The 25,238-nt window shown below is 48.5% G+C and overlaps 1 protein-coding gene across 12 annotated transcripts in view; it reads left to right on the forward strand.

Moving 5' to 3' along the window:
• Positions 1–25,238, forward strand: part of NFATC2 (nuclear factor of activated T cells 2) — a 149,424-nt gene that overhangs the window by 95,334 nt on the left and 28,852 nt on the right. For all 12 annotated transcript variants that reach the window (XM_033095066.1, XM_033095064.1, XM_033095067.1 and 9 more), the window contains 3 exons: positions 10,579–10,634; positions 11,226–11,352; positions 13,541–14,230. In XM_033095066.1, coding sequence (XP_032950957.1) covers positions 10,579–10,634; positions 11,226–11,352; positions 13,541–14,230 — 873 coding nt within the window. The remainder of the gene's footprint in view (positions 1–10,578; positions 10,635–11,225; positions 11,353–13,540; positions 14,231–25,238) is intronic.

The raw sequence follows: 25,238 nt of genomic DNA on the forward strand, positions 1-25,238 counted from the left end.
TGGCTGGGACACAAAGCTTTCCTCCAAGGATGGAGGCCAGATCGCCACTCTGCAGCGTCCTGACCCCCGGGGGACAGAGAAAATGGTCTCCTATTCAGAAAGCTGACTATCCGCCCCAACTTTAGTCCTCCTGCATGTAAGAACAGACTTTTGAGTGGAAGAATCCTCTAGTTTATTCTATTTGGACACCTTTGAAAGAGGATACAAAGAAATCAGTTTTCGAATTCACGTGGGTCCTACCGTTTCCACCATCAGAAATGCTTCTTGGTGCCAACAGGCCATTCTGTAGTTTGCGATTAGCAGGCCATCACTGTCCCCACCCTCCTCCCCCCGCCGAAAATCATAATGTCTTTTATGAATTAACTGACACCTTTTCCTATTATTTGTCTGTATTTTTGGGTTATATACCTTTTTCTAAAGATTGTGTATATTTAACTTGTAAGCAGGCTGGCTTTGGGGTCATCCAGCAGACTTGGCTTGAAGCCTGGATTGGCCTCATGTTATGCGCTTTGAGACTCATGTTCGCCTAAAATGAGGTTGGTAGCGTTGCAGCAATAAAAGATCAAGGATCTGAAAGTGTCAGGCACATAGTAGGCACTCAGAAAATGTCAGCTGACTTTCCGTGTGCGCCCTGGGCGCTCAGTTTACTTAACACAGTGTCAGGAAGCAGGGCTGTGTTGGACTCTGTTGGTCTCTTGTCGGGAAACAAGAGTCCTTCCTGGCACAGTTGAGTTTCTCCCCTCCTCTCCCCCCAAGCTGTCGGACTCTGGCTATCATGGTCAGAGCTGGAGGGACCTGAACTAACGACCCTCTCCCTGCCCCCATTTTACAGATGGGGAAACCAGCTCACATAGTAAGGTTGACAGACTTCCTTGAGCTGACAGAACTCGTCAGTGGAAGGCTGGGTCCAGAACCCCCATTTCCTGGTTTCTAGAGTGGCTGGCTGTCGGAAGCTGGTGTGGGTGACCCCTGGGGTAGGGTGAAAGGTGAGCCGACATCTGGCCTCTATGACATGACCAAGCAATGTTCTTTTAGCCTCACTCTGCTCACTCAGTGCCAGGGCTTCCATCATCACTCCCAGTTATGTACTGAACACCTGTGTCCAGGTGCTGTGCCAGCCACTGGGGACACGTGATAGGTGAGGTCCCCGCTCTCAGGAGGTGGATGGTCACTTTGAGATGGAAAAAGTGTTGTGAAGATGGTGAAACCAGGTCCTAGGCCCAAGAGCAAAGGGTCTGGAAAATATAAGACGCTCAAATTCACATCTCAAACAATACATTTCTTTAGGAGGAGTATATCCTGCGCCATGGCACAGGGTTTGGGACAAAGTTATAGTAAAAAAATATTCATTGTTTTCTGAAATTCAAATTTAAGTGGATATCCTGTGTTTTTATTTGTTAAATCTGGCAAGTCTGTAGAGAATGGTCAGGGAGGTTTCCCTGAGGAGGTACCTTTGAGAAGAGCCTTAATGGTGGGAAAGAGGGAGCTGTGTGGACTGTGGGAACCGTGTCCCAGTGTCACGGCCCCAGCGTAGGTTGTTAGCTTGGGGCGTCTGAGGAACTGAAAGCAAGCCCAGGCAGCTGGTGCAGTGTGAGAGCAAGGGACAGTGTGACACCAGCCCACCCTGGAGAAGTCTCTGGGGAGGGGATCGGATCATGCCGGGTCCTGTAGGCATGGCGAGGAACTTGGATTTTATTCCAAAAGCAATAAGTAGCTGATAGAGGCTTTTAAGCAAGGGGATGACATGATCTGATTTATGTTTTAAAGGTTATTCTTGCAATCTGGATGAAGAATGGACTCTGGGGAGGGGGGAGACAAGTGGAAGTGGGGAGGTGAGTGAAGAGCAGCCCCTACAGTTGTCCAGGTGGGGGGTGGGGGGTGGGGGTGAGCCCATGGAGGAAAAGTGCTGGGGCAGGAGGAGAGAGAGGAGGTGTCAGAAATCAAGAAACTCTCCAGATCGCACTAAACACATTTGGGCAGTTGTGCCATTCAGAAGGGTGAAATCCTAAGGGGACATTCTTGATTCCCCCATCTGTTCGGCTCATTAAGCCCTCGCATCCAGGGTGTACACGTTTTCCTGCTAGCCAGCGGTCATAAAGCACCGACTGCAATGACTTCAACCATCTTGATTTAGCTGATTTTGAAAAGCACAGCCAGGGCTGGGACGCATCACGCACGGTTTCCTAACCCAAACTGACATTTTGATCTCCTCCCTGTTGCCTGGAGCCTAGTGGCATGCTTGTGGCCCAAGTGAGGACGGATCCACTCCCTGCCTCCTGAACGCTCGCTCAGGCCTCCTGCGAGTGCTGAAGAGCCGGCGGCTCATAGAGGCCAACTGCTAAGACTCCAGACCCGACGCCAACCCTTGCACTTCCTGACATTTTGCTCTGACGTGGGGCTCAAGAGCTGCCAGCAAAGAGAAACCATTAAGCCAGCTGAAGCAGCGGGGCCATCCTTCTGCAAATGCACTGTTCTTCTGGCAGGGCAGCCAAGTGAAAACGAAGGCTGTAATGTCAATCAAGCCAGGCATGGCTCACATCGTTTTTTGTTTTTTCTCTTTTTCTTTTTTCCTTGCTGAATCCCGCTAAGTCTTCTCTAGATCCAACCTCTTTGCCCAAAGAAGTTGGCTCTTTTCTCTTCCCCTCTGAGTAAGACTTGGAAGGGCCTTTTTCGTGCTGGCTGCCAGGACGGGGGAAATTTGCCTAAACATCTGCTCAGGAGACCGAAGTCCTTTATTTCATCTGCGCCCAGAGCAGTAGAAGCGCACTTGATCTTCTTGGGCCTCTTCTGTTCAGGGCAGGATTTCCCAGAGGTTCAGACCTGGGTGTGGGATGGGAGGTTGGTTATATAGAATGCATGCTGAATTGCTCTGGTTGTGTTTGATTCCTTGTCCGCACCTGTAGTCCAGGCTCCTTCCTCATCAGTCAGTTCCCAAAAGGATTCTTTTACCAGGGCTTGGCGAATTCTCTTTGTGGGGTCTTTTAGCTGAAGACACCAGTAGGCAGACATTTCCGGAGCTCTGGCTATGGGCCAAGCCCTGGGGAATCTTGAGGTCAGTTTGTTCATTTATTCCGCAGTGTTTACTGAGCACCTAATATGTGCCTGACATGTACAGTTCTGGGGATACAGCAGAGAGCAAGACAGCTGTATGGTCCTGCTCTCAGGGAGCTCACAGCCGAGTAGGAGAGAGAGAAAGAAAACCAGGAAGATAACGTGATGTCGGAGAGTGGATGGTAGGAGCAGAAAATGACAGGGGATGGGTGACAGGTCAGCGGGCACCTCTCTGAACTGGCCCTGGAGGATGGGAAGGAACTGGTTCTGCCAAAGTCTGGAGAAGAGCACGCATGGTTGTTGGAGGGCCACAGAAGGTCAGTATGGCCAGAGCCAAGTCGGGGGAGGCAAGCTGAAGAACAAGGCAGGGCCCCTCCCAGCCAAAATGAGGAACCTGGAGCTCCGGTGGGATGTTGGGCCCTGCCTCCTTGTCTGGAGGGAGGCCTGTGTGGCTGGTACCGTGGCCCCAACAGCCTGCACAGGGCCTGCTGTGCAGTAAGAGCTTAATGAGTGCCGGTGCCCATGCCGGGCCTCTGTCTGAGCCTGTGGCCCCAGAGGGCTCCTGGGAGACAGGCACGTCAGCAGGCAGTTGCAACATACTGTTTTCATAAGAGAAAAACTTTATTTTAAAAAACACGAAAAAATGCACCCAAATGAAAATTGCCCACAATTCTACCGTGTTTCTTGAGTCATGTGAAGAAGACGTGAGGGCCTCACCTCATCCATCCAGTCCCAGCTGTAGGGGTCCGACCACATGGGTAGCCTCGGGGCACAGGTTCCCCAAGTTTAAGCAGACATATTTATAGACTCACAAAGTTGCATCGTGTTGCATGTACTAGTCTGCAACACTTAAAAATTCTGCTTCTTAATATAACAGGGACATGTTTCCAGGTCAGAAAATATGATTGCTCTGATTCTAACGGCTGCCTGGTGTTCCTGTACCTAATATACCTAATATTACATACCAAGTGTGGATGGCACATAATTAACTCAACCTGCCGCCATCAGCAAATACTTCTTATGGCCCTTTTATTCATTTGCAGTGAGAGACATCCTGCAATGAAATGAATCGCAAAACTGTGATACCCACCAGCACACTTGGGTCAGATGGCCAGCCGATTCTTTCTCCCTTAGAGATGGGCCCATTTGAGACACCAAATTCCAAAATAATAATAGTGAGACCAGCACTCACTATGGGCTGGGTGTTTTGCTAAGCACTTTACATATAATCTCTATTTGAATTCTTGCCAAACTCTTTGAAGTCAGTCAAGTAACTTTCTTATTTTGCCGATGAGGAGATGGAGGCACAGAGAGGTTAAGCTGTCACTCAAGGGCCACACAGCTAGGAAATGGTGATAACAGAATTCGAACCCAGACTAAGTTACCTTAGGCTGAGAGAGCCCTGCCAGCATTTACTGTGAATTCCGTTGCCTCCTAGGAGCTCAATTCAGAGGATGGGATCGTGTGTTCTGCTGGTGGAATCCCAGGGCTTGTGTGCTCGGCATGCCAGGTGGGGGATGGGGGAGGAGCCCAGGAAAATGGCCTTGAGGTATTTTGCAAACCACACATTTCCTTTAGAGACCAGTCCCCTTGAGTGCTACATAAAACCAAGGACAGACATGTCGGCTTTCACTTCCTGTTGGGGACTTGTTTGTTCAGAACTGAGTACAGACCCTTCATGAGATACACAGCCCGTCTGGACTTGTGAAATTGCTTTTTGGGTTCTAATGCCTAAGGATGCCCAGAAGAATCCTTAGGAAAAGGAAGAAGATAGGGCCATGGCTTTGGCTCATGGTTTAGGTTTTGATTTCTCATTCCTGTGCTCGCTCTCTCTCTCTCTCTCTCTCTCTCTCTCTCTCTCTCTCTCTCTCTCTCTCTCTCTCTCTTCTCTCCATGATAATCACAAAACCCATTTTTGAAAGGGGAGAAAATCAGGCACCGTGCTACCCATCTCCCATAACAGACATTGGTTGTGGTTTTGTAAATTCCCTCCAGCCCATGCCCACAGGCAAAAGTATTTATAATTGCAAGAATATGTATTATGTTCTGATTAAAAAATGCTTGGGGTTTTATTCCAATTTTTTTTGAATACATGCTAAAAAAAAAGATAAAGAGGACAATAATTAAATAACCTGTCGCCACTCGCCATAATAATAATAATGCACGCCAATGTCTGTTGAACATTTATTCTCCACTACCTGTCTGTTATCTTGGAACGACACCCAGCAGGTACAGGTACTATAATGTGCCCTATATTTTGGATGAGGCAAGGAGAGGTGACGTGTATTATCCAAGCTCACATAGCTAATTGGGGGAAAAACAGGAATTTGAAGCCAGTTCTGTCTGCTCCAGAATTTGGGGTACACAGGAATAAAATGTTGAGTGCTGAGGTGACACAGGGGCGGGAAGTCAGTTCTGGCTGCAGAACATGTCTGAGAAGACTCGGGGTTATGGCAAACCGGTCACTGAAGGCCTGACAGAGAACTCTGGAGTAAGCAGGCATTTCTGTCTAACCCCACTGGCTTCTTTTTGACCTGACGTCTGGAGCTCTGGGAGCCAGGCTGTATGGAAACCACCACGGCCGCGGGATTGGTGGCGGGCTGCCTTACCGCAAAGGGCATCCCTAGGAAGTGCTGCTGTCAGGTCCTGTTTGCTCTGGCTGGAGCCCAGGGAGAGGGTCGGGTGGAGGGGGGTTTTAAGTGAGTGGCGGTATAGGGGCGTCCCTCTGCAGCCCTTGCTGGGAGGCCCCTGTGGATGCACCTAGGCCCTCAAAGGAGACTGGGCCACATGGTGGCTCAGGGTGCTTCTCCGAGGCCTTCTGGGCACAGGGCTCTGATTCTGAAGAAAAGAAAAGGTCAAGTCCTGGGAGCAAGGGGCCTATGGCCCAGGAAGAAGAAACTCGAATTGTTTCTCCATCCTGACAGATGGCCGGGGTCCTGGGTTTGGGAGGGGGTGTGCAGCACAGTGAGACACTGACGGAGATAATATTGGCTCAAATGTCTGGCAATCACGAGAAGAACATCAGGCGTGTCCCAGTGGAAGGGCAGTCTGCAGAAACCTGACTGGGTCTCCTCTTGTGGGAAGCCGGACCTGTCTTTCTCTCTCAAAGGCCCCCTGAGGCAGGGCATGGAAAGTAAATGAGAGATGTGGGGATCGGGGCAGGGGTGACGTGGGTGAGCACAGCGGTGTCTGAAGAGGCTGCCATGCTGGGGTTCCTATAGATGGGTGCCCGGAATGGTCAGAGTGTCTGAAATTGGTTTTTCTTTTAAGAGCAAAATCTACATTTTTAGGTGAAATCTTATCTTGAAATGGCAGCAGCGAATTACAAAACTTCTAAGCCAATCTACAGGCTACAAAGCAAGCCAGGTCTCTGGGGTGAGGCCATTTGGCTTTTTAATTAAAAAAAAAAAAATTGTGGTAAAATACGTATCACATATTGATCATTTTAACCATTTGCACGTATATAATTCAGTGGCATTAAATACATTCACGATGTTGTGCAACAATCACGACTGTCTATTTTCAGAATGTTTTCATTTTCTGAAACAGAAGCTCTGTACCCATTAAACAATAACCGCTCCCACCCTCGTCCCCCAAGTCCCTGCTAACCTGCATTGTACTATCTGTCTGTGTGAATCTGCCTGTTCTGTGGGAACTCATAGAAGTGGGATTATATAGTATTTGTCCTTTTGTGTCTGGCTTATTTCATTCAGCCAACATTCTCGAGGTCCATCTGTGTTGTGGCATGTGTCTGAATTTCCTTCCCTTTTAAGGCTGAATAATATTCCATTGTATGGATAGACCACATTTTGTTTATCCATTCATCCATTGATGGACACTTGGGTTGGTGCCACCCAAAGGATCCCGGCTTTCTTTGAAGAAGCACTCTCCTGCCCCAGCTACCACTTAGATTGTGACTCTATTGTGATGATTTTAATTCTAATTGTGTTGACAAATAAATGGCTGAGAGCTGGCCTACGGCATGAGGATGTCCTGGAGAAGGGGGAGACAGCGAGAGAGGTAGAGGTACCCAGGTTGCTATGGGAGCCGGGATGGGACGATCTTGGTCTAAAACAGGAGCCCGCAGCTGCGTCTTGAAGCACCAGCCACCTGGAATGCCTGCCCACCTCCCTTCATGAACTTGGCAGAGGAGCTGCATGGGCACAGGAGTCTGAAACCGCATAATGTCGATGGGACAAGGCACTGGCTGTAAAGCCAGGCTCTCTGGGCTCAGGGCTGGCTTCCCCACCCACTAGCTGAGTGTCCCTCGGCCAGTGCCCTCGCCTCTGTGCCGGAGCACTCTGACCTGTCAAATTCGGGTGATGCTCAGACCTGTAGCCTCTGGTTGTCGTGTGGAATAGACAAGTCCATATTGTGAGGTGCTTAGAGTGATGCTTCGTATAGAGTGAATGCTCGTAGGCGATCGCTGTTGTTTTCACTGGGAAGGGTGAGACTAGTGCCAGGAGAGCTTGGAACAGAGGCAGGACTTGGGTCAAGAACTCAGATGGTACCTGGAAGCACGGGGAAGCAGGGAAGGGCTTGAGAAGATGCACAGACACCTTTGTGCTGGATGTGACCCTAGACAGATCCTACCTGTGTAGGCCCTTACTCCAGCCTCCCAGGAAGCTGGTCATAACCTCTGCTTAATAACCTTGAGCTTTTCTCCTCAAAAGTATCTCCTTCATTATTGGACTGTGCCACTTGCTGCTTACGGGCCGTGGTTTAATAACTGTCCACTGCATGCCTTTGGACAAACCACCTTCCTTCTCTGGGCCTCAGTTTCCCCATCTGATGGTGTTGGGCTGGCTGATTTCTAAGGGTACGTGTGAGCACCTGTGCACGAGAATTGTATGACTGTTGGTGGGTAGAGTTTTATTTATGTACGTTCACTAGAGATGGAAAAAGGGTGAAATTTAGGGAGAAGGCCTCTCTCCCATTTCTGTTGAGTCCGTAGACCAGGAGACTCTGAGAACTCTGCTCTTGATGACACCCTTTTTATCACCCTGCCATTTTGTAGTCTCTGTGCTTTATCTTCCATTACTGGCATGAGTGAAGGCCGAGAGCTGGGGATGCAAGCTGTTTGGACGCAGCTTAACTATTCCCGATCACTTTCCAGGCATTTCTCCCTTTCCTCCCAATTATGAGACTTCTGAAAATTGTCCTTCCTTTTCAAAGCAAGTCAAAGTCATATAGGAGGATGAGCCAAACTGAAAGGACTCACGATACCATTGGTGGCAGCACTCAGTTCAGCCAATCGGAAGTTAAGAAGGAGATAGCACATTACGCAGGAGCGTATTGCTATTCGTTTCCTCCACTAATTTTGTACTTGATCTTCTGACTTAGAGCTCACCTTGCAGTTAATGAACACGAATACACTTTTTGACGAGGACCCATGCCTAGCTCTTAACGGCCACCTGAGAAGGGGACACGCATCTCTGTGGATAATCTTTGACGTGTCTTTGACAAAGAAATGAGGATTTCCTCTGACTAGCTCTGTCCAGGGCTTTGCACACGGAAAGTGCCATTTTCATGACTCAGCTTCAAATTCCTTGATGCCTATCCATCGATCTTTTCTTGCTTCCTCTTGAGCAGTGGCTGAAGTTAGCTTCTGGTTTTTTCTTGGCCCCGTCAGCAGCCTTTGGAACTGTTGACACTTTTGTTTGCTCAGACAGGAGACATTTACTAGGCACCTACAGTTTGTTGGGTGTTGGGGAAATGGTGACGGCTATTAACTGGGTCCCCTCCACAGAGATCTCAGACTCTAGTGAAAGTCAGTGTATTCACCACCCTTTCCTCCTCCCTGTTGACACTTAGTCATTTCAGGAATTGTGCCTAATAGAACTGGAAGGCCAGGGCTTGCAGACTGACTTGTTACAGAGCCTCCAGCTGAGTCACTGCTTGTTTGTTGTTAAGATTGTCTAGATTGCATCAGCTTTGGTAGCAATCACAAGACTTTTTATTATTATTTTGAGAAATATGTTCTATACTAGTAAGTTCAAATAATGCGTGGAAACCAGATTTCTTTGCGTGGACCTTAAGAGCCAAGATTATATGTGTTCAAAGCTAACCTCTCACAGAAGATGCTAATAGCTGTGCTTTAAAAAGAGAGTGAGAGGAATGGATCTTGAGGGTATAATGCTAGGTGAGATAAATCAGAAAGAGAAAGAAAAATAGTGTATGATTTCACTCCTATGTGGAATCTAAAAAACAAACAAACAACAAAACCAACAAAAAACTCCAAACGAACAAGCAAAACAAAACAAAAACAAACTCATAGCTACAGAGAGCAGATCAGTAGGTACCAGAGGGGATGGAGGTTGGGAGGTGGGCGAAAAGGGAGAAAAGAGTAAATTGTATAGTGATGGATAGTAATTAGACTTTTTGAGGGTGATTACTTTGTAGTGCATACAGATGTCGAATTATGATGTTGTGCACCTGAAACTTATATAATAATATTTTTAAAGGGGAGGAGGGGTCTTTTTGGCCAACGTTGGGACATGGTGCATCCTCTAGCCCACCTTTGAGAGTTATGCTGCATGTGAGCAGGTTAAAGGCTCTGAGAAGTCCTGTAGTAAAGAAATGCATTTGACTTTCACTCAGCATTTTCCAAATGCTTATTAGAATTTGTTTCCTGTTCTCATAAACCCATTTAATAATCTTCAGAGCCAGTGTTCCACAAAACAACCTGGAAACACTTGTGGAAATGATTTGTTTGAGCAAAAACTGCCCAGTGGCCACTGTAGGTGGTCAGCAAAAGAAATCTATCATTTGCAAATGCAGAGTTTTGTTTGGCCCACCTTGCTGGCCCCAAACTGGGGAACGAGTTCTCTGCTCCACGGAAGGAAAGTTTACTATTGAACAAACCTCTCATCAATCGTTGCAATGAGCCGTGTGAGATCCAGGCTATCTGTTGATTGAAAGGTGGCGGGTCGGCCTCCTATGTTTCCACCCTCTCCCGTGACTCCCAAACCAGGACATTGTTTAAGACTCTTAGGACAGACTGTATGAGCCACCTGTGTTCTCAGACAATCAAGAAGGTATGGCGGGGACAGCCCAGTGATCTGTAATGGGGCCCCGGTGACAGTCTTGGTATATGCAGGACATTTTGGAAGTAGCCTTTGCTTGAACAAAGCATATAATAAAGTGTAATGTATTACAATATTATTATTTTTAAAGAAAGGAAGATATATATATATATATATATATAGTCATTCAGATATAGAGAAAAAAGATAATGGTGATGGGATGATGGCAATTTTTTTCCTTATTTTCAATTGTTGCTGAGTTTTCTGTTATCAATATGTGTTGCCTTTGCAAACAGAAATATACATGTATAAGGAAATACATATATGTACACATACATATATATATATATATATATATATATATATATATATATATCTCACACATACACACCTTACTGAAATGATATAATACATAAACCAAGATCGCTATCAGTTGGTTTTTGTCTTAAGTCTTTGGTTTCTAATAGTTCCTTCAAAGCCTGTCGTTTTTTTATTTTTCCAGATGGGCAGCAAATTTGGGAGATGGAGGCCACGGTGGATAAAGACAAGAGCCAGCCCGTAAGCATCCGGACTGCACGCCCTGTCATATTTCCCTCCCACCTTCTTCGTCTCCTCTCTCCTTCTTTTTTTTTCTTTCCTTCATCCAAGTCCCAGTGCTAACAGGCTCTCAGAAGGTATTAAATTGACAAATGACTTAAACATTTATTGAGCACCAAGCCCTCTGATTTGTAATGGTGACATCTTAATATACTTGGATAGAGTAAGTGCCTTGTTTCCCCAAAAATAAGACCTAGCCAGACCATCAGCTCTAATGTGTCTTTTGGAGCAAAAATTAATATAAGACCCAGTATTATATTATATTATACCCAGTCTTACAGTAAAATAAGACCGGTCTTCTTATATTAATTTTTGCTCCAAAAGACGCATTAGAGCTGATTGTCCAGCTAGGTCTTATTTTTGGGGAAACACGGTGGCAATGCTTTCTTTGCTGCAGCCGAAAAGTCAAATTCCCCTTACATAGAATTTCACCTGTAAACGTGTGGACCGTGTCCTGACTCCTTTTAGACGGGCTGGCTCAATGTGCTTGGGGCCTTGGATAGGAATTTAAACATTATTGCCGTGAGGTTGATGACAACTCCTTCCTTCCAGAACATGCTTTTTGTTGAGATCCCTGAGTATCGGAACAAACACATCCGCACTTCGGTGAAGGTGAACTTCTATGTCATCAATGGGAAAAGAAAACGAAGTCAGCCTCAGCACTTTACCTACCATCCAGGTAAGGAGTTCTCTTCTGTGGTGGGGGAGGCATGGGCATGTGTGTGAGGACACATGTCGTCTGCTGCCCGCTGGGCCTCCTTGGGCAGGTGACTCAACCTCAATGAGCCTCAGTTTTCTTACCTATCACATGGCACCTTCCTTATGAGAGTTACAGAAATCAAATGCACTAAAGTGGTTAGCACAGCAAATTGATGGTAAACTGATATCAATGATATTAGCTATTATTATTATGAACGTTTTCCTTTGGGAGGGAAACACATGTGGACATGTTCAGCAGAAGGTTGCAAAGCTGGTGATTCCCGTCTTTAGATTTGATCATGATATTGGTAGAGCTGAATATGCCCTGAAACCTACAGAATCTTTAGTCCACCCCACAGTGGGTAGTCACCCTGTGGCCACGTGGAGTTCTTGGCTGGATAACCCAGCCAGGACGTCTCATTCCCACAAAGTGCTACAGTCTCAAGAAGGGTGACAAGTGCCATTTTTCATCCATTCATTTGTCCTCAAAATATATGAGTGCCAGGTACAGTCCTTGGCTTGGAGACACAGCAGTGAGCAAAACAGATCAAAAGTCCTGCCCTCCCTCGGAGAGCTGATGTCCTAACGGTATTCAGATCGTAAGTGATATTGATATGTCAGATTATGACAGGGGCTGCAGACACAGGCTCTAAGCTCCCCTAGGCTGAGACAGGCTTCCTAGCCACTTTTCCAGGATTGGAAACCTGTAATTTGAGACTATCCAGCCAGAGTATAATTTCTGTGCTGTGACAGTTTCACCTGAAGCCTCTGGGATCCTGGAAGCCTGAAACTTGAGAGGACGGTCCTGGCAGCCAGGCCGTGGGGGTCTTGGCTTCAGTGGAGTGTGTCCACAGGTTTGTGAGACCCCTGTGAGCGTTTCACTGTCCCGGGACTGATGTGACATGCATGGGACCTAAAACTGTGGAGCCCAAACCTCTAAGGCAGAGGTTTTCAGTTATGCTTATGTGGCTCTCACCTCTCATTGGTGGTAGCAAGGCCTCCTGGGTCCCGGTTGGCACGTGGTTGTCTGAGCACGGCCCAGGCAAGGACCAGGAGGGCCAGGGACTGAGCTGACCGTCTTTGAATGGCATCTTGAGAAATGATTTCTGCGGTTGGTGCCACAGCTGCGTTTTTGCTTTAGGGGCCCACCCTCCTTGCCTCTCCAACCCCCACCACTTGGGGGTGGGGAGCAACTGGATTGTTGTCCTGTCACCGATTTACTTACTCCGGTGAAAAGAAAGCTGATTCCTTTGCACCTGGGGCTGGATGTTGGAGAAACAGAAATTGTGGTGACTGTCCTAGGTGGAGAGAGAGAGGAATGGTAACCGTGACAACACTCATAGTAGTGATAAAAGTAATAAGATAATAGCAACAGCAGCAAACACTGAGCACTTACTGTATGCCAGTCATGGTGCTGAGTCCTTTGCACACGCATCTCATTTAATCCTCCCAACATGTTACCCTGTGGAGTAAGTGTGCTTATTACTGCCAAGTAACAGGTGGGGAAACTGAGGCCCAAGCCAGTTGGTTTCATTCCCCCAAAGTACTACAGAACGAAGGAGGTGACTATCACCATTTGGTCATTCCTTGTCCAGAAAATATCTGAGCCAATTAAGGTCTAGGCAGTGTTTTAGATGCTGGGGACCCAGCTTTGAACAAAACAGACCAGAAAAAAACAAACAAACAAAATCCTCCCTTTGAGGAGGTGACATTCTAGTGGGGTGTTCAGATAAATAGGCACACAAAATATATAGAATATTTCAGACGGTGATAAGTATTATGAAAGACAGTGAGCAAGGAAGGGGGATGGGAACTGCTAGGGCAGAGGAAGGAAGAGGAGGCATGACTTTAAATGAAGGGTTCTTTCCTGAGCTCTCCTCCTGGGGAGAAGGGCTGAACACGTCCAGGGCTGAGACCGACATTCCAGCTACCTTTGCACTATTGGAAAGAACTATAGTTCAAGCTCATAGCCCTGGGTTAGATTTCTGACCTGAGACCATTGTACAGGGAGCCTCTTGCCCAAGGCTAATAAGTGACAAAATCCCACTGTTTGATCCCGCCCACTTGGACTCCCAAGGCCCTGTTCCCAACCGCTGTCCGCTAACGCTCTGTGCACATCTGTGTCTCACTGAGAAAGGTGCACTTCTGTGCTTTTTCTCTTCTCGCAGTCCCAGCCATCAAGACGGAGCCCACCGATGAATATGACCCCACCTTGATGTGCAGCCCCATCCCCGGGGGCCTGGGGAGCCAGCCTTACTACCCACAGCACCCTATGGTGGCTGAGTCCCCTTCCTGCCTCGTGGCCACCATGGCTCCCTGCCAGCAATTCCGCTCAGGGCTCTCGTCCCCCGACGCCCGCTACCAGCAGCAGAACCCAGCGGCCGTCCTGTACCAGCGCAGCAAGAGCTTGAGCCCCAGCCTACTGGGCTACCAGCAGCCGGCCCTCATGGCAGCGCCTCTGTCCCTCGCGGACGCGCACCGCTCGGTGCTGGTGCACGCAGGCTCCCAGGGCCAGAGCGCGGCCCTGCTCCACTCTTCCCCAGCCAACCAGCAGGCCTCGCCGGTGATCCACTACTCGCCCACCAACCAGCAGCTGCGCTGCGGAAGCCACCAAGAATTCCAGCACATCATGTACTGCGAGAATTTCGCACCCGGCACCGCCAGGCCCGGCCCGCCCCCTGTCAATCAAGGTCAGAGGCTGAGCCCGGGGTCCTACCCCACGGTCATTCAGCAGCAGAATGCCACAAGCCAAAGAGCCGCCAAAAACGGACCCCCGGTCAGTGACCAAAAGGAAGCATTACCTACAGGAGTGACAATTAAGCAAGAGCAGAACTTGGATCAGACCTACTTGGATGACGGTAAGATGACCGTTTTTTAAATTGCCTGTAAGGACTGTGCCCAAAGCATCCCCCAGCTAATTCACTGTATGGCCTGGGTCTCTTCCTTCACCTCGTTGGGCCTCAGTGTCCCCTATTTCATTTAAGGGGGTTGACTAAGATAATCTTTAAGGCTTCACCCAGGTCTGTGCATGAATCGTTTCCCAGCAGGACTGTTGGGATGGGCGGTAAGGGTTTTCAGATGCCCCCTTACAACCATCGTAAGAGAAAGAGCAAAAGAGGGCAGTTCTGGCCACAGGAGTGTCCCCTGGGTTATGAACTGGGTCAGTTAAACTGCTTCCACTCGCTTTCCATTTGCCAAATTTAGCCCAAGGGTAGGAAAACAGAAAGGAAGGAAAGCTAACCTTTTATTCCTGTAGAGAAAAAAAATCCCTATTTTGTAGCCCTCTTTTGTGTATTTGGGGAGGGGGGAGTGTGGAGAAAAGGGAAGGAGAAAGCTCATTGTAAAGTGGCTCTAAGGGAAGGAAGCATGAATGAGGGCTTGCAGGGAGGCTGCAGGCATCTCTCTGCCATGTGCTATTGGAACAGAGAAGCACATTGATGGCAGGGAAACAGTGGGCTTCCGTTGTGGTGAGCCCAGCTGAGGGGTGGTTGGGCAGAGGCGGCTTTGTGTGAGTCTGTAGGTGCCCGAGTGTGTTGGCGGGAGCCCAGCTGGAGGGTAGTCTTGTTGGAGTGGTTGTGTATGTGACATTGGTCTGTGGTCCCATTTGTGTTGGCAGGACTCACCTGGGATCAGCCAGGTGTAGCTGAAGCACTGAGAGGGTGGGCGGGGCAGACAGAGCAGCCTCCCCCTGGGGGGCGCCAGAAAAAAGAAAACAGGTGGTTTGAGTTTCTTAATGGGAGAAGGGAAACCTATACTGCTGGCTGCCGTCCACAGCTCTAGCCTTGCATTTTAGAAGCAGGAGCATCGGCTATATCCTGAAACCTCAATCGATCAGGAAAAGTCACTCTCAGGAACACAACCCAGGAGTAGGAAGTAAGGTACAAAACTTCAAAATGGCCATGAGTTATAAAGACCCGGTGATAAACAGCAGACACTTGAGTGGCAGGGATCCTTTGGTTCTAACTCAGAGACTATTTATGCCAACTTTGTGATGATTGGGTTATCTTGGGGATACTACTGTGTGTTCTAGCAGTTTCCACGTTTTCTCTCTAGTAAAACATTCTATCAACAACTTCCCCCAAATGCATCAAGCAAAGATCTCTAGGGCCCCTTAGTGGAGGGTCAAACCACCCACGTGCGTTACCAGGTTGGCTTCAGGTTTTGCTGCATGAATAATTGATTTGTCTAATCCTGAATAATCAAACACAGGTTGACTTAGGGTCCCTGGGCTCCATTTTAAAAGGGAGATCCATGTGCAATTCATTCCTGAACCATTTACACCCAGAATGGTTAAGAGAAACTTTTGGTACCTATTTGAAAGGAGATGATCGTGTAGAAAGTTCAACCGATGTGGAAAGCTTACTGTGAGCAGATACATGAAATGTGGCTGTAACTGGACCTCCCTCCACGTGCATGCTTGGGAGATGTATCAGGGCTGAGGCGCTTTATAAATAAATGAGTGCCTGAAGAGGGGCAGGTAACTTTCCCCACCGGACTCTGTGTCGGGTGTTGGTTCCATCTCCAGAGCAAGAAATGTGCTGGCCCCTCCCACCCTGTCCATCATCCTACGTTAAAGGTAAATGGTGAGTGCCTGCGTTAGTCTGTGCCCTGGCTCTCCATGACCAGGGTCCAGGTGGGCCTGAGGTGGTCAGGAGTCACCTCCGCACGTGCATCATCGCCCCAGACCCACAGAGGCGCTTCCTGTTTTCACAGAAGCCTAAGTTATGGAGAAAGCAGCTGAGAATGAAGACCCTTCAGGCCTCCAAAGTGTCGTTTTGAACGTAGGCAGGGTCAAAGTCATGGTGAGAGGGAGCTCCTGGCAGGTCAGTAACATGAGTCGGCCCTAAGTATGTCTTGGAGAACTGAGTGTGGTGAAATCGCTTCTTCTGGTAGAGCCTTTTCTTAAGAACATTCTGGACAAGTCCAGTTCCATGGGACTGTAGGAGGTATTTTCTGAAGTGAGGGTTCCCCGGCTTTAAAAAGCTGAAAAAAACTTAGTTGAACAAAGTTTTTAAAAAACCGTCTACTGCGGGACTTTTCAGAGCCTTTACTGCACTAGTGGACATTATAAATCTCTAACATGAGGGGATGCGGCACTTCCCAAAATTACTCCATCACAGACAAGAGGGTGCACAACTCCAGAGGGTGCTGTCCACATTGTATTGGACCCTGTGTGAAGGAAGCCCTGGAGTTGTACAACACCGCAGGCCTGGAACCCACCTCCCCAGGATTTGGGAGAAAGACCGTGAAGGACGGTCAGAGTTTGCAGGAATGCCCCATCCCTATGCCATGTCTAGACTTCTCAATTCTTGGGCTTCACGTTCCTGGAGTCAGAGTGCGACAGGGCAGTAGGATAATTTCTACCCATGTGGTTCCCAAGAGGCAACAGTGTGGCTGCTGGTTAGATATTCAGTGCTTGACTGGCATTGTCCCCAAGGCTCTGCCCAACCTAGGACCCCCGATGGGGGGTGTTCCCACGTGGCCGGCTGTGCCCAGTGGTAAGCCCCAAGCTGTACCGCCCTGTAGCTACCAGGAAGAGGTGGGTGCAGTTTTGTCCCCCGAGTTGCTGGAACTGCAGGTCCCTCTCCCAGGCCTTCAGGCACCTATGGGACATTCTCAGATTCCGCTGTTGGCTTTACGGATGGGGATTCGGACTGCTGTTTGTTTTGCATTCATTGCGGACAGGTAAACTGGAAATCCCCGGGCCATTTTCCTAGTCCGGTTGGGAGACATCCTAGGTCTTTAAGATCCTTTCCTGTCCCTTCCATTGATTACTCGGGGGGAGGGTCTCCCCCACAAAATACATATCTGGCTGCACAAGTTCCAGCAGAACATGCTTCCAGCGTGGGGGTACTTCTCACGTTCCATTTATGTGCCTTGGGACTTCGGCAAAGTAGACTTTTCCGTGGAAACTTTGTGAGAATTGGGATTAGTGTTTTGAGGGTCCCGGCAGGTCCCCAGATGGAAAAGGAAGGGGTCACCAGCGGACGTGGTTCACGTGCACACAAGTCACCTTAGAGGTTGAGCACGCCACTTCACTGAGGTCCTGGGAAGTGTTTGGTTATCTTTTCCTGAGCCTTTGCTAACGATCCAGAGTATCGTATCTGGGCATCCCACCTGGCTGCCGTGTTCCTTCTGCTTTTCCTCTCTCTCTCCTCTTCCCAAACTGCATTCCTGCACACAGACACTGTCTGGGTCCCGTTTTTTCTTGGAACTCCAGAATGCCACTTCTACTTTTCTCCACTCCCAGGGCTTGAGACATTTTCAAAAAGTCTCTTTTTGAACGAGCAGAATAAGTGATATTCCAGGGCAAAATGCATCCTCACCCCTCCCTCTCCTCCCGCTCCCCTCCCACTCAGGCAGTTTTTCATAGTTCTGAAAGGTGTGCCCTGCACACTCACTCGTTGTTTTCCTCTGCCCTCTGGCCCCTTCCCTAACTACTGTCTTGTTCTAAAGCCTCTGGTTGTACCGGGAAGACGCCAGCAGCTCCCAGCAGTTGCATGATTCTGTGAACCAAGTCTTCCTGCCCTCCCTTTTTCTCTCTACCCCTCTCTCCTCCTACCCTCCCTCCCCCACTGCCCCCACAGGTATTTACTGGTTGCATTCTCAGTGTCCAGCCCTGTTCTGGGACTCAGGGGTACACTGGTGAACAAGTCAAGTGAAATCCTTGCTCTCGTGGGGGTATTTTTTTGGTAGAGCTAGACATCAGCATGTAAGGTAATAACTAAGCATATTTCAGATGGTGATTATAAGTCATGAGGGAAATTACACGAGGTTCGGAGCTGGAGTGTGGCTGGATGGGGTGGTGTTGGCCCTCTCAGCCCGAGCGCACAGAGAAGCCGCTCTGAGGAGGTGGGCTTCGGGAAGTTCTGAGGGAAGGGTGTTTCAGGGGAGGGAACAGCAGGTGGCCGAGGCTATGAGGTCAGAGCGGTGGGTTAGTGTTGGCGGGTTTTTGGCAGCGGTGCTGTGCGATTTGATTTACCTTTTGAAAAGATCACTCTGGCTGCATTTGGAAAGTGGACTACAGGGAGGCAGGAGTTGGAAAGCAAGGGGTTTACTCCGTTTTAGACAAAGCCAGAGGCGAAGAACGTGAGTCCTGCGGCAGGAATGTGAGGCGGGGTGGAGCGTTTTTACTAGGGGTGGTGTGTCCTTTCACGAGTGTGGTTATTTAAAATGTAACTGGAATTGCCAAACTGTGATCAGCTCACAAATAGTTCTTGCCCCTTCTGTTGCTTAGAACGAAGGGCGGCTGCACCTTTGACTGCCCAGGGTACCTGTATCGAGCAGGTAGGGTTTGTGCTGTGCCTGGCCCAGGCAAGCAGGAGAAATGCTGGGAAACACGGGACTGGGTGGGATTCCTGCCAGGTGCTGTTGGTACCACGTTCTCCAAGGAAGTGGTGGTTCTCAGGTCATCGGGCCTTCTCACCACAGGCTCTGGGATTAGGGAGCCTACACTGGTAGCCTCGAGACTCAGCCACAGACCAGAGGACCAAGGGACAGGGTGAGGCCTGGGACTCAAAGGACATCCTTGATGCTGTGGTGGAAATGTCTTAGGGAGAAGGGGTGTGGTCTCAGTCATGGCCGGAGCCTCTGCCAATGGCTTGTGAGAACGACAGATGGTGTGTGCATGTGCGTGTGTGTGTTTGTACTTTATACATGTAGGAAGAGCGCACATCAGTCTGTTTTGAATCCGCTTCTCTATTCCTCATTCATATGAACTTCTTTATTGATATACACTGAACAAATTTGAACATTTCTCCATGTATTTAAATATTGAAATATATGCACATTCTGAAAGCAATAGTGTACTCTGAATTTTACCAGGGGACCCACCCGTATAATTACCCCCTGCACCATGCATGACATAGAATCTGATTAGCACCCCGGAAGCCCCCCAGAGGTCCCCTCCCGCCCCCTCCACAGAGGCCACCACTGTCCTGCCTTCTAAGCTCACAGATTCATTTTGCCTTTATGCCCAGACAGACGTCACACAGGGGGCTCTGCCTCCTCCATCAGCCACAAGCTGTGAGACCTGGTGATATTGTTGGGTCTAGTTGAGGTTCATTCCTTTTGTGGTCGTGCATTATTCCATTGAGCGAATAGCCTACATCTCGGCGCTGACATTCCCGTTGACGGACATGTGTGTTGTTTCCAGTTGTATGAATAAGACGTCTGTGAGCGCTCTGGAACTCTTCTTTTGGTGCCCACACAGAAGGTCAGGAGCAGAGCCTTGCCAGGCCCTCTTCCCAAAGCGGTTGTACCAGTTTGTATGCCCACAGCAGTCCATGGGAGGTGTGTGAAGTAGTTTTAAGTGTCATTCATTTTATATCCTCTGACCTTGGGGTGTGTCCTCAAGGAAGGTGCCTAGTTAGGGGGGATGGAGGCAGCCGACCCAGGGGGCAGCCAGCTGTTTGCGTATGAGCTGCTCTGACCCCGGCTTGGGCCACCTACCTACTCTCCGGGCCCATGAAAACTATACTTCCCGTCCAGATCCTCAAACTGCCACAAATGCATTAAGATCTGAACTTGCAGATGCCAGCCAAGGACAGAAGCCTCCTAAATGACATTTCACAATTAATAGTTGCGCCATTAATAATAGTCATGATGCCCATAACAGCCGTACGTCCCTCCAGCTTTCTTCTGCTGCCGTGTCCAGGCTTATCTTGATTTTGGTCACTTTAAAGACTTTGGACTGTTTTATTTGGACAAATAAATGCTCTATGTGAAAAGCACGTAGGAAAAAGCCCCAGAAAAAGGAGCTGTTCTGTGACTCACAGGGACAGTTTTCAGGCAGCAAAGCAGCAGTGTGGATATTCCGTTTACCTCAAGGCCCAAACGACCCCAGGTTTCCCTTCCCGGCCGTCAGTCAAAGAACCTGGCGGGTTAAAATGAATACCGCTGAGCTCGCCCACGGAGGGTAGGCGACAGCAAAGGGCTTTCTCGCTGCCCTTGGAAGATCCTCCGGGCGCATTGGGAAGAGCTGACCCCGCCTCCTGGAATCTCCATGGTGGTGGCTGCCATGACCAGGGTCGGGGGGCCAGGCAGCCCAGAGCAGAGGTTCAGCCCACTGCACACAACATATGCACTGCACTGGCCTGGGCCGGTGTCTGTTCTTTTTCTGTTGGGTCTTATTTGAATCTTCTCCTTGATTCGGTTCTCAGGATTTACTCACCATGACTTCGTAAGACACGAGCGTTACGTGTCAGTTCCACCACTCACTTGTGACCTTGGACAAGTGACTAGCCTTGCTGTGCCTCCGTTTCCCCAGCTGTAGAGTGGAGATGTTTCTAGCTCCTCCCTCACGGGCTGTGGTGAGAATGACATGAGTTATTGCAGATTATCCACTTAGAAGAGTGCTTGGCACAAAGTCATCCTTGATAAAGGTTGGCTGCTATTTTTTTTTTTTGGTTATGAGTTGAATTGACTTGACTTCTTGTAGGACAGGGTTCAAAATTTTAAAACATTTGTATAGGAGAACCAAAAGTTGGGTCTTCTGGTCTTTGGAAATGGAGACCACTCGTGTTCATGCTCTGTCTCTTCCATGTGGGCAGATGGGCACGGGCCCATGGTTCCCTTCCCACACTTCCTTCCAGCACCTTCCGTCCTCCCACGCTCCCTTCCTGTACCTGCATGAGGGAGATGATGCCCTTGGCCCAGGGACAGCTGGAAAGGCCAGTTTGTATGTCGCCTGCTGTGCTGCCCTGGTGGAGTGTGGCCCAGTAGCCCAAGTTTTGCTAGTTGTGCTATTGGCAGATGTATACCCAGAAGCTGGACATGACAGTGCCTGAGAAACAGGCCAGGGAAGAATGGGCAGAGGGCCGTACCCTACAGTGCTAAGGAAGACGGAAAGGAACCGAGGAGGAAAAAGCATTCTGTGACTGGCACAGCTTAATTGGGGTGACCCAGTGCCCACGGCAAGCCTGTGACCAAGCAGCTCCTGTCTGGGGAGGCATGCAAAGCCCACGAACTGCCTTGCTGTTACCCGTGTGCCCAGCTGCCACATTGTTTCCATGTGGCGAGCCTCCTGGCAGCCTCCCTGGGGACTGGTGCTACTAGAGGGTGACACTCAAGGATTCTCTATTCTGATGAGAACCAAGAAAAATGGTTGCCTAACTGAGTGGCCTGGAGGCTGTGAGCACTTGAAGAGACAGATTCAGGTATCCTAGTGTGGGGCTGTGCGGGGCTCCAAAAACCCACCAATGCCAAGTTCAGCTCCCATAGCTGCCTTTAGTGGGCACCAACAGAGTCCAGGCCCCTGCTGTGCACTTTTCAGCATTCTTTTCAAAGTTCATTTAAAAATACTTACATTTTCTGTAGATAATATGTTCACCTGGTCAACTAACGCAACAATATAAGAAGATACCCAGCAACTTCTTGTTCCCATTTCTGCCCTGCCTCCCCATGCTACTTTTTTTCTAGCCTTGTATTTCTCAGTCTTTTTCTTTCTTTCTTTCTTTTTTTTTTTTTGCCACCAACCCTGCTCAGATTCCTGTTTAGTCCATTTTTTCCTGATCACTGTCCCCACTGAAATGTCAGCCCCGCCCCACAGAACTACTGTATATCTGTTTATGTACCCAGGGTCCTTTGCAAGGCCACAAACCATTGTAACATGTAAGCTTTTTCACCTCTGTGGGTGAGGGGAACTTCATCCCCTTTGAGAATGCACACTGTAGAGATGCAAACATATATATTCTTGGTTTCTGCTTTCTTTCTGCAAAAGATAGCATGTCATTCACACAGGTCCCCTGTGGGTCCCCCTTGGGTATCTCTTGCCATCGTAAGCAGCCCTTGTACGTCTGTCACTTGGTGAATGGCCGGGTATGTCAGGGACCAGTTCTCAGGAATGGAATGGCAGGTCCGAGGGTCCAGCCTTGATGCGGAGTCTGTTGGGTGTAGAGTGTCTGGGGTTGTCCTGCCTGGCTTTCAGTCCGGCTTCAGCACTTCACTCTCTTGTGACGTGGAGGAAGTCACTTACGATAATGGCCCCCAACTCAGGGTTATTGAAAGAATGGAAATGGGAGCATCCTTGTAAGGAAAGCCCTTTCACCAGGACCTGGCATGCATGGTACGCGCGCCACAGTTGTCACTGTACTTTTCCTCCTCCATCTCTGCTGCCAACATCATGGTGATCATTATAGATTCTGGGCCATTGCTATGGCCTGAATGCTTGTATCCCCCCACCCCCACCTTCAGAATTTCATATGTGGAACTCTAACCGCCCCGTGTGGTGGTATTTGGAGGTGGAAGCTTTGGGAGGTATTTAGGTCATGAGGACAAAGCCCTCATGAATGAGATGAATGGCCTTATAAGAGACCCTGCAGAGTTCCCTAGTTCTTTCCGCCATATGCGGTTATGGTGAGAAGGCCATATGAAGAAGTGGGCCGAATCTGCTGGCCCTTTGATCTTCCTTGGACTTCCTTCCCTTCTTTGGACTTCCTAGCCTTTGGAACTGTGAGGAATAAACGTGTGTTGTTTGTAAGCCATCCAGTGGCTTTTTTGTTAGAGCAGCCTGAGCAGACTAAGACACTTACTACTACTACTCCTGTAGCAGGGAGCTGGGCTTTGGAGAGCCCTGGCACTGGCCTTGTTACCCTGTCAGACTACTTCTTGTTGATTCAGCAAAGGATATGTAGAGTCTCGCTAGAAACTTCCCAAATCCAGAAAACTACTTGCCTCGAGACCAGCCCATGAAATTTGCAAGAGCTACTGTTTGAAGACCACTTGTCTGAGCCGGGAGCAGGTCCTCTCCCTCTCCCAGGACCGTAAACATCATGTAGATACTTGTCCCTACAGGTATCTTTATTTTGCCCCTCTTGGTGTTTCTCTGCCTTGTGAGAACCTCGATTTCTAGCTGTGGCACTTAGCTGCCCTTTTATCTCCAGTGCTGTGTGCTTTGCATCGCTGGGTTATGTAAATGTAACAAACCACCTTCCAGATGACTTCAGACCCATAAATGCTCAGCCATCTTTTGAAATTCTGCAGAGCAGATGTTTCCAATGGAATGTATTCTTGCATTTTGAGGTCAGAAGTTAGCGAACCACAAGAAAGTCCATTCTCAGACTTGCCGTCCATTCAGCCTGCATTCCAAAGCAGCATCTGACCCACAAAGAGCAGATGGGGCCCAATAAACAGGACTAAGAGAGACATCATTTGATGTCATCCGATGGCCCCACAGTCGTCCACCAAAACCTGCACTGTTAGCTATTCTGAGTCATTTGTGCTGCATTTGATTTCCACCTCCAGATGAGGTGATGCTCTTGTAACAAGTGAATATCCTTGTAAAGGCATAAGGTGACCCGTTCAGCAAGATTTGCAGGAAGATCAGCATCCAAATCTTTTGTAAAGGCCCTGCTGTACTTTCATTCTTGCTAGCACAGAGTGCAGACGTGCTGGCACTCACTTCCTCCCTTAGTGAGGGAACTGGATGTGCCGGAGAGTTTGCTTGTTCAGAACGACGTAGCACCTGGGCGCAGGAATATAATCACAGATGAGTCTTCATTCATCCCAGACCGTAACCCAAGATAATCTAGAATTTTTGTGTTAAAAAAAAAAAACCACCTCATTTCCCAATATCAGCTCTAGCTGTATTTTTTTTTTCTTTCTAGAAAAGTAAAATTCAAAAAGCAATTTACTTATTAGAGGCTATGAGTCAGATACTATTTTAATACTAAATTTTTCTCTCTACTCCCTATCTTTTCCCCATCAATAAACCCATTTTGGATAAATAGTGAAGCTTTATTTTTCCAGGAAAAAACCCAAAACAAAACACCTTCTTTTATGAAATAGTCCTGGTTTCACTCCATTCCATAGAATTGAGGATTGGGTGCATTTTATCTGTTGTCACCTTTGGACTTTTTTCTTGCCCTGGACTTGTTTAACTTTATTTCACCACCAATTTTCTCTTACTTTCTACCCTTTCAGAAAAAACGAGGGGCTTTGTGCTTGGGGAATGAGGAAACCATTTCTCTGGCTCTTCTCCACCGCATTCTTGACACCTCTTTAATTTGTTATTGACCTGCGGATCTGGTTAAGCGGAGACTGCATTTATAAGTTGGCGGAGGCCTGTTTTGTCCATCCAGGATGTCAAAAGTCTCTCTCTGGGCGAAGTCAAAGGCAAAGTGAGGGTTGAATTTGAAGAAGGAGTCTGTTCACTTCCTCCGCTACCAATCTTTGGGGTTTCAGGGTGACATCTGCCTCATCCCTTTAAACTGCCATGACATTAGATCCGTGGCCAGGCAACCAAGGTACAGGGCTCCCTGTACCCGGTCATTTTACAAAAAGTGTAGGGCAGCCCAACTGGATTTTATGATGGGATTGTGTGTTGCAGGCGGTTTAGACCGAAATCCCGGGCCCTCTGCACACCAACAAAGGGGTTTCATCTGAAGCCTGTTAGTTCCACCATCCCAGGAAAGTTAAAAGGACACTCCCTGGTGGTTAGTTTCCAAACCTTTGGACAGAGTGGAGGTTCAGTTGCATAAGTCAACGACGTGGAGGATGCCTTCGAAATATCCTGCAGCTGCTTCTTGTAGATTTCTGGAAGCTGATGGTGACTTTTGAATTCTCAGCTTTATTAGATGCCTAAAAAAGAACTGACCCCAAGTTGATTAATGCACTCTCTCCACTTCTCACAGATGGATTGAGTTGTGGTCTGCTTCAGTACTTGGAACAGGGGTGGCCAACTGGTGTTCCACGGGCTGCATTTAGCCTGCAGGTATTTTGTTTGGCCCACACAGTATTTAAAAAAATATTTGGATTAGATGCCAGTGTTTAAAAACCAGGAGATTGCACATAAAAATACAGATTTCCGGCTTTCCTTGGAAAGTCCTAGGGTCTGGCTGTCGGGGCCTCTCGTCCTGCAGAGCGGCT

The sequence above is a fragment of the Rhinolophus ferrumequinum genome, chromosome 23 (genome assembly GCF_004115265.2).
Source record: "Rhinolophus ferrumequinum isolate MPI-CBG mRhiFer1 chromosome 23, mRhiFer1_v1.p, whole genome shotgun sequence".
Classification (NCBI taxonomy): domain Eukaryota; kingdom Metazoa; phylum Chordata; class Mammalia; order Chiroptera; family Rhinolophidae; genus Rhinolophus; species Rhinolophus ferrumequinum.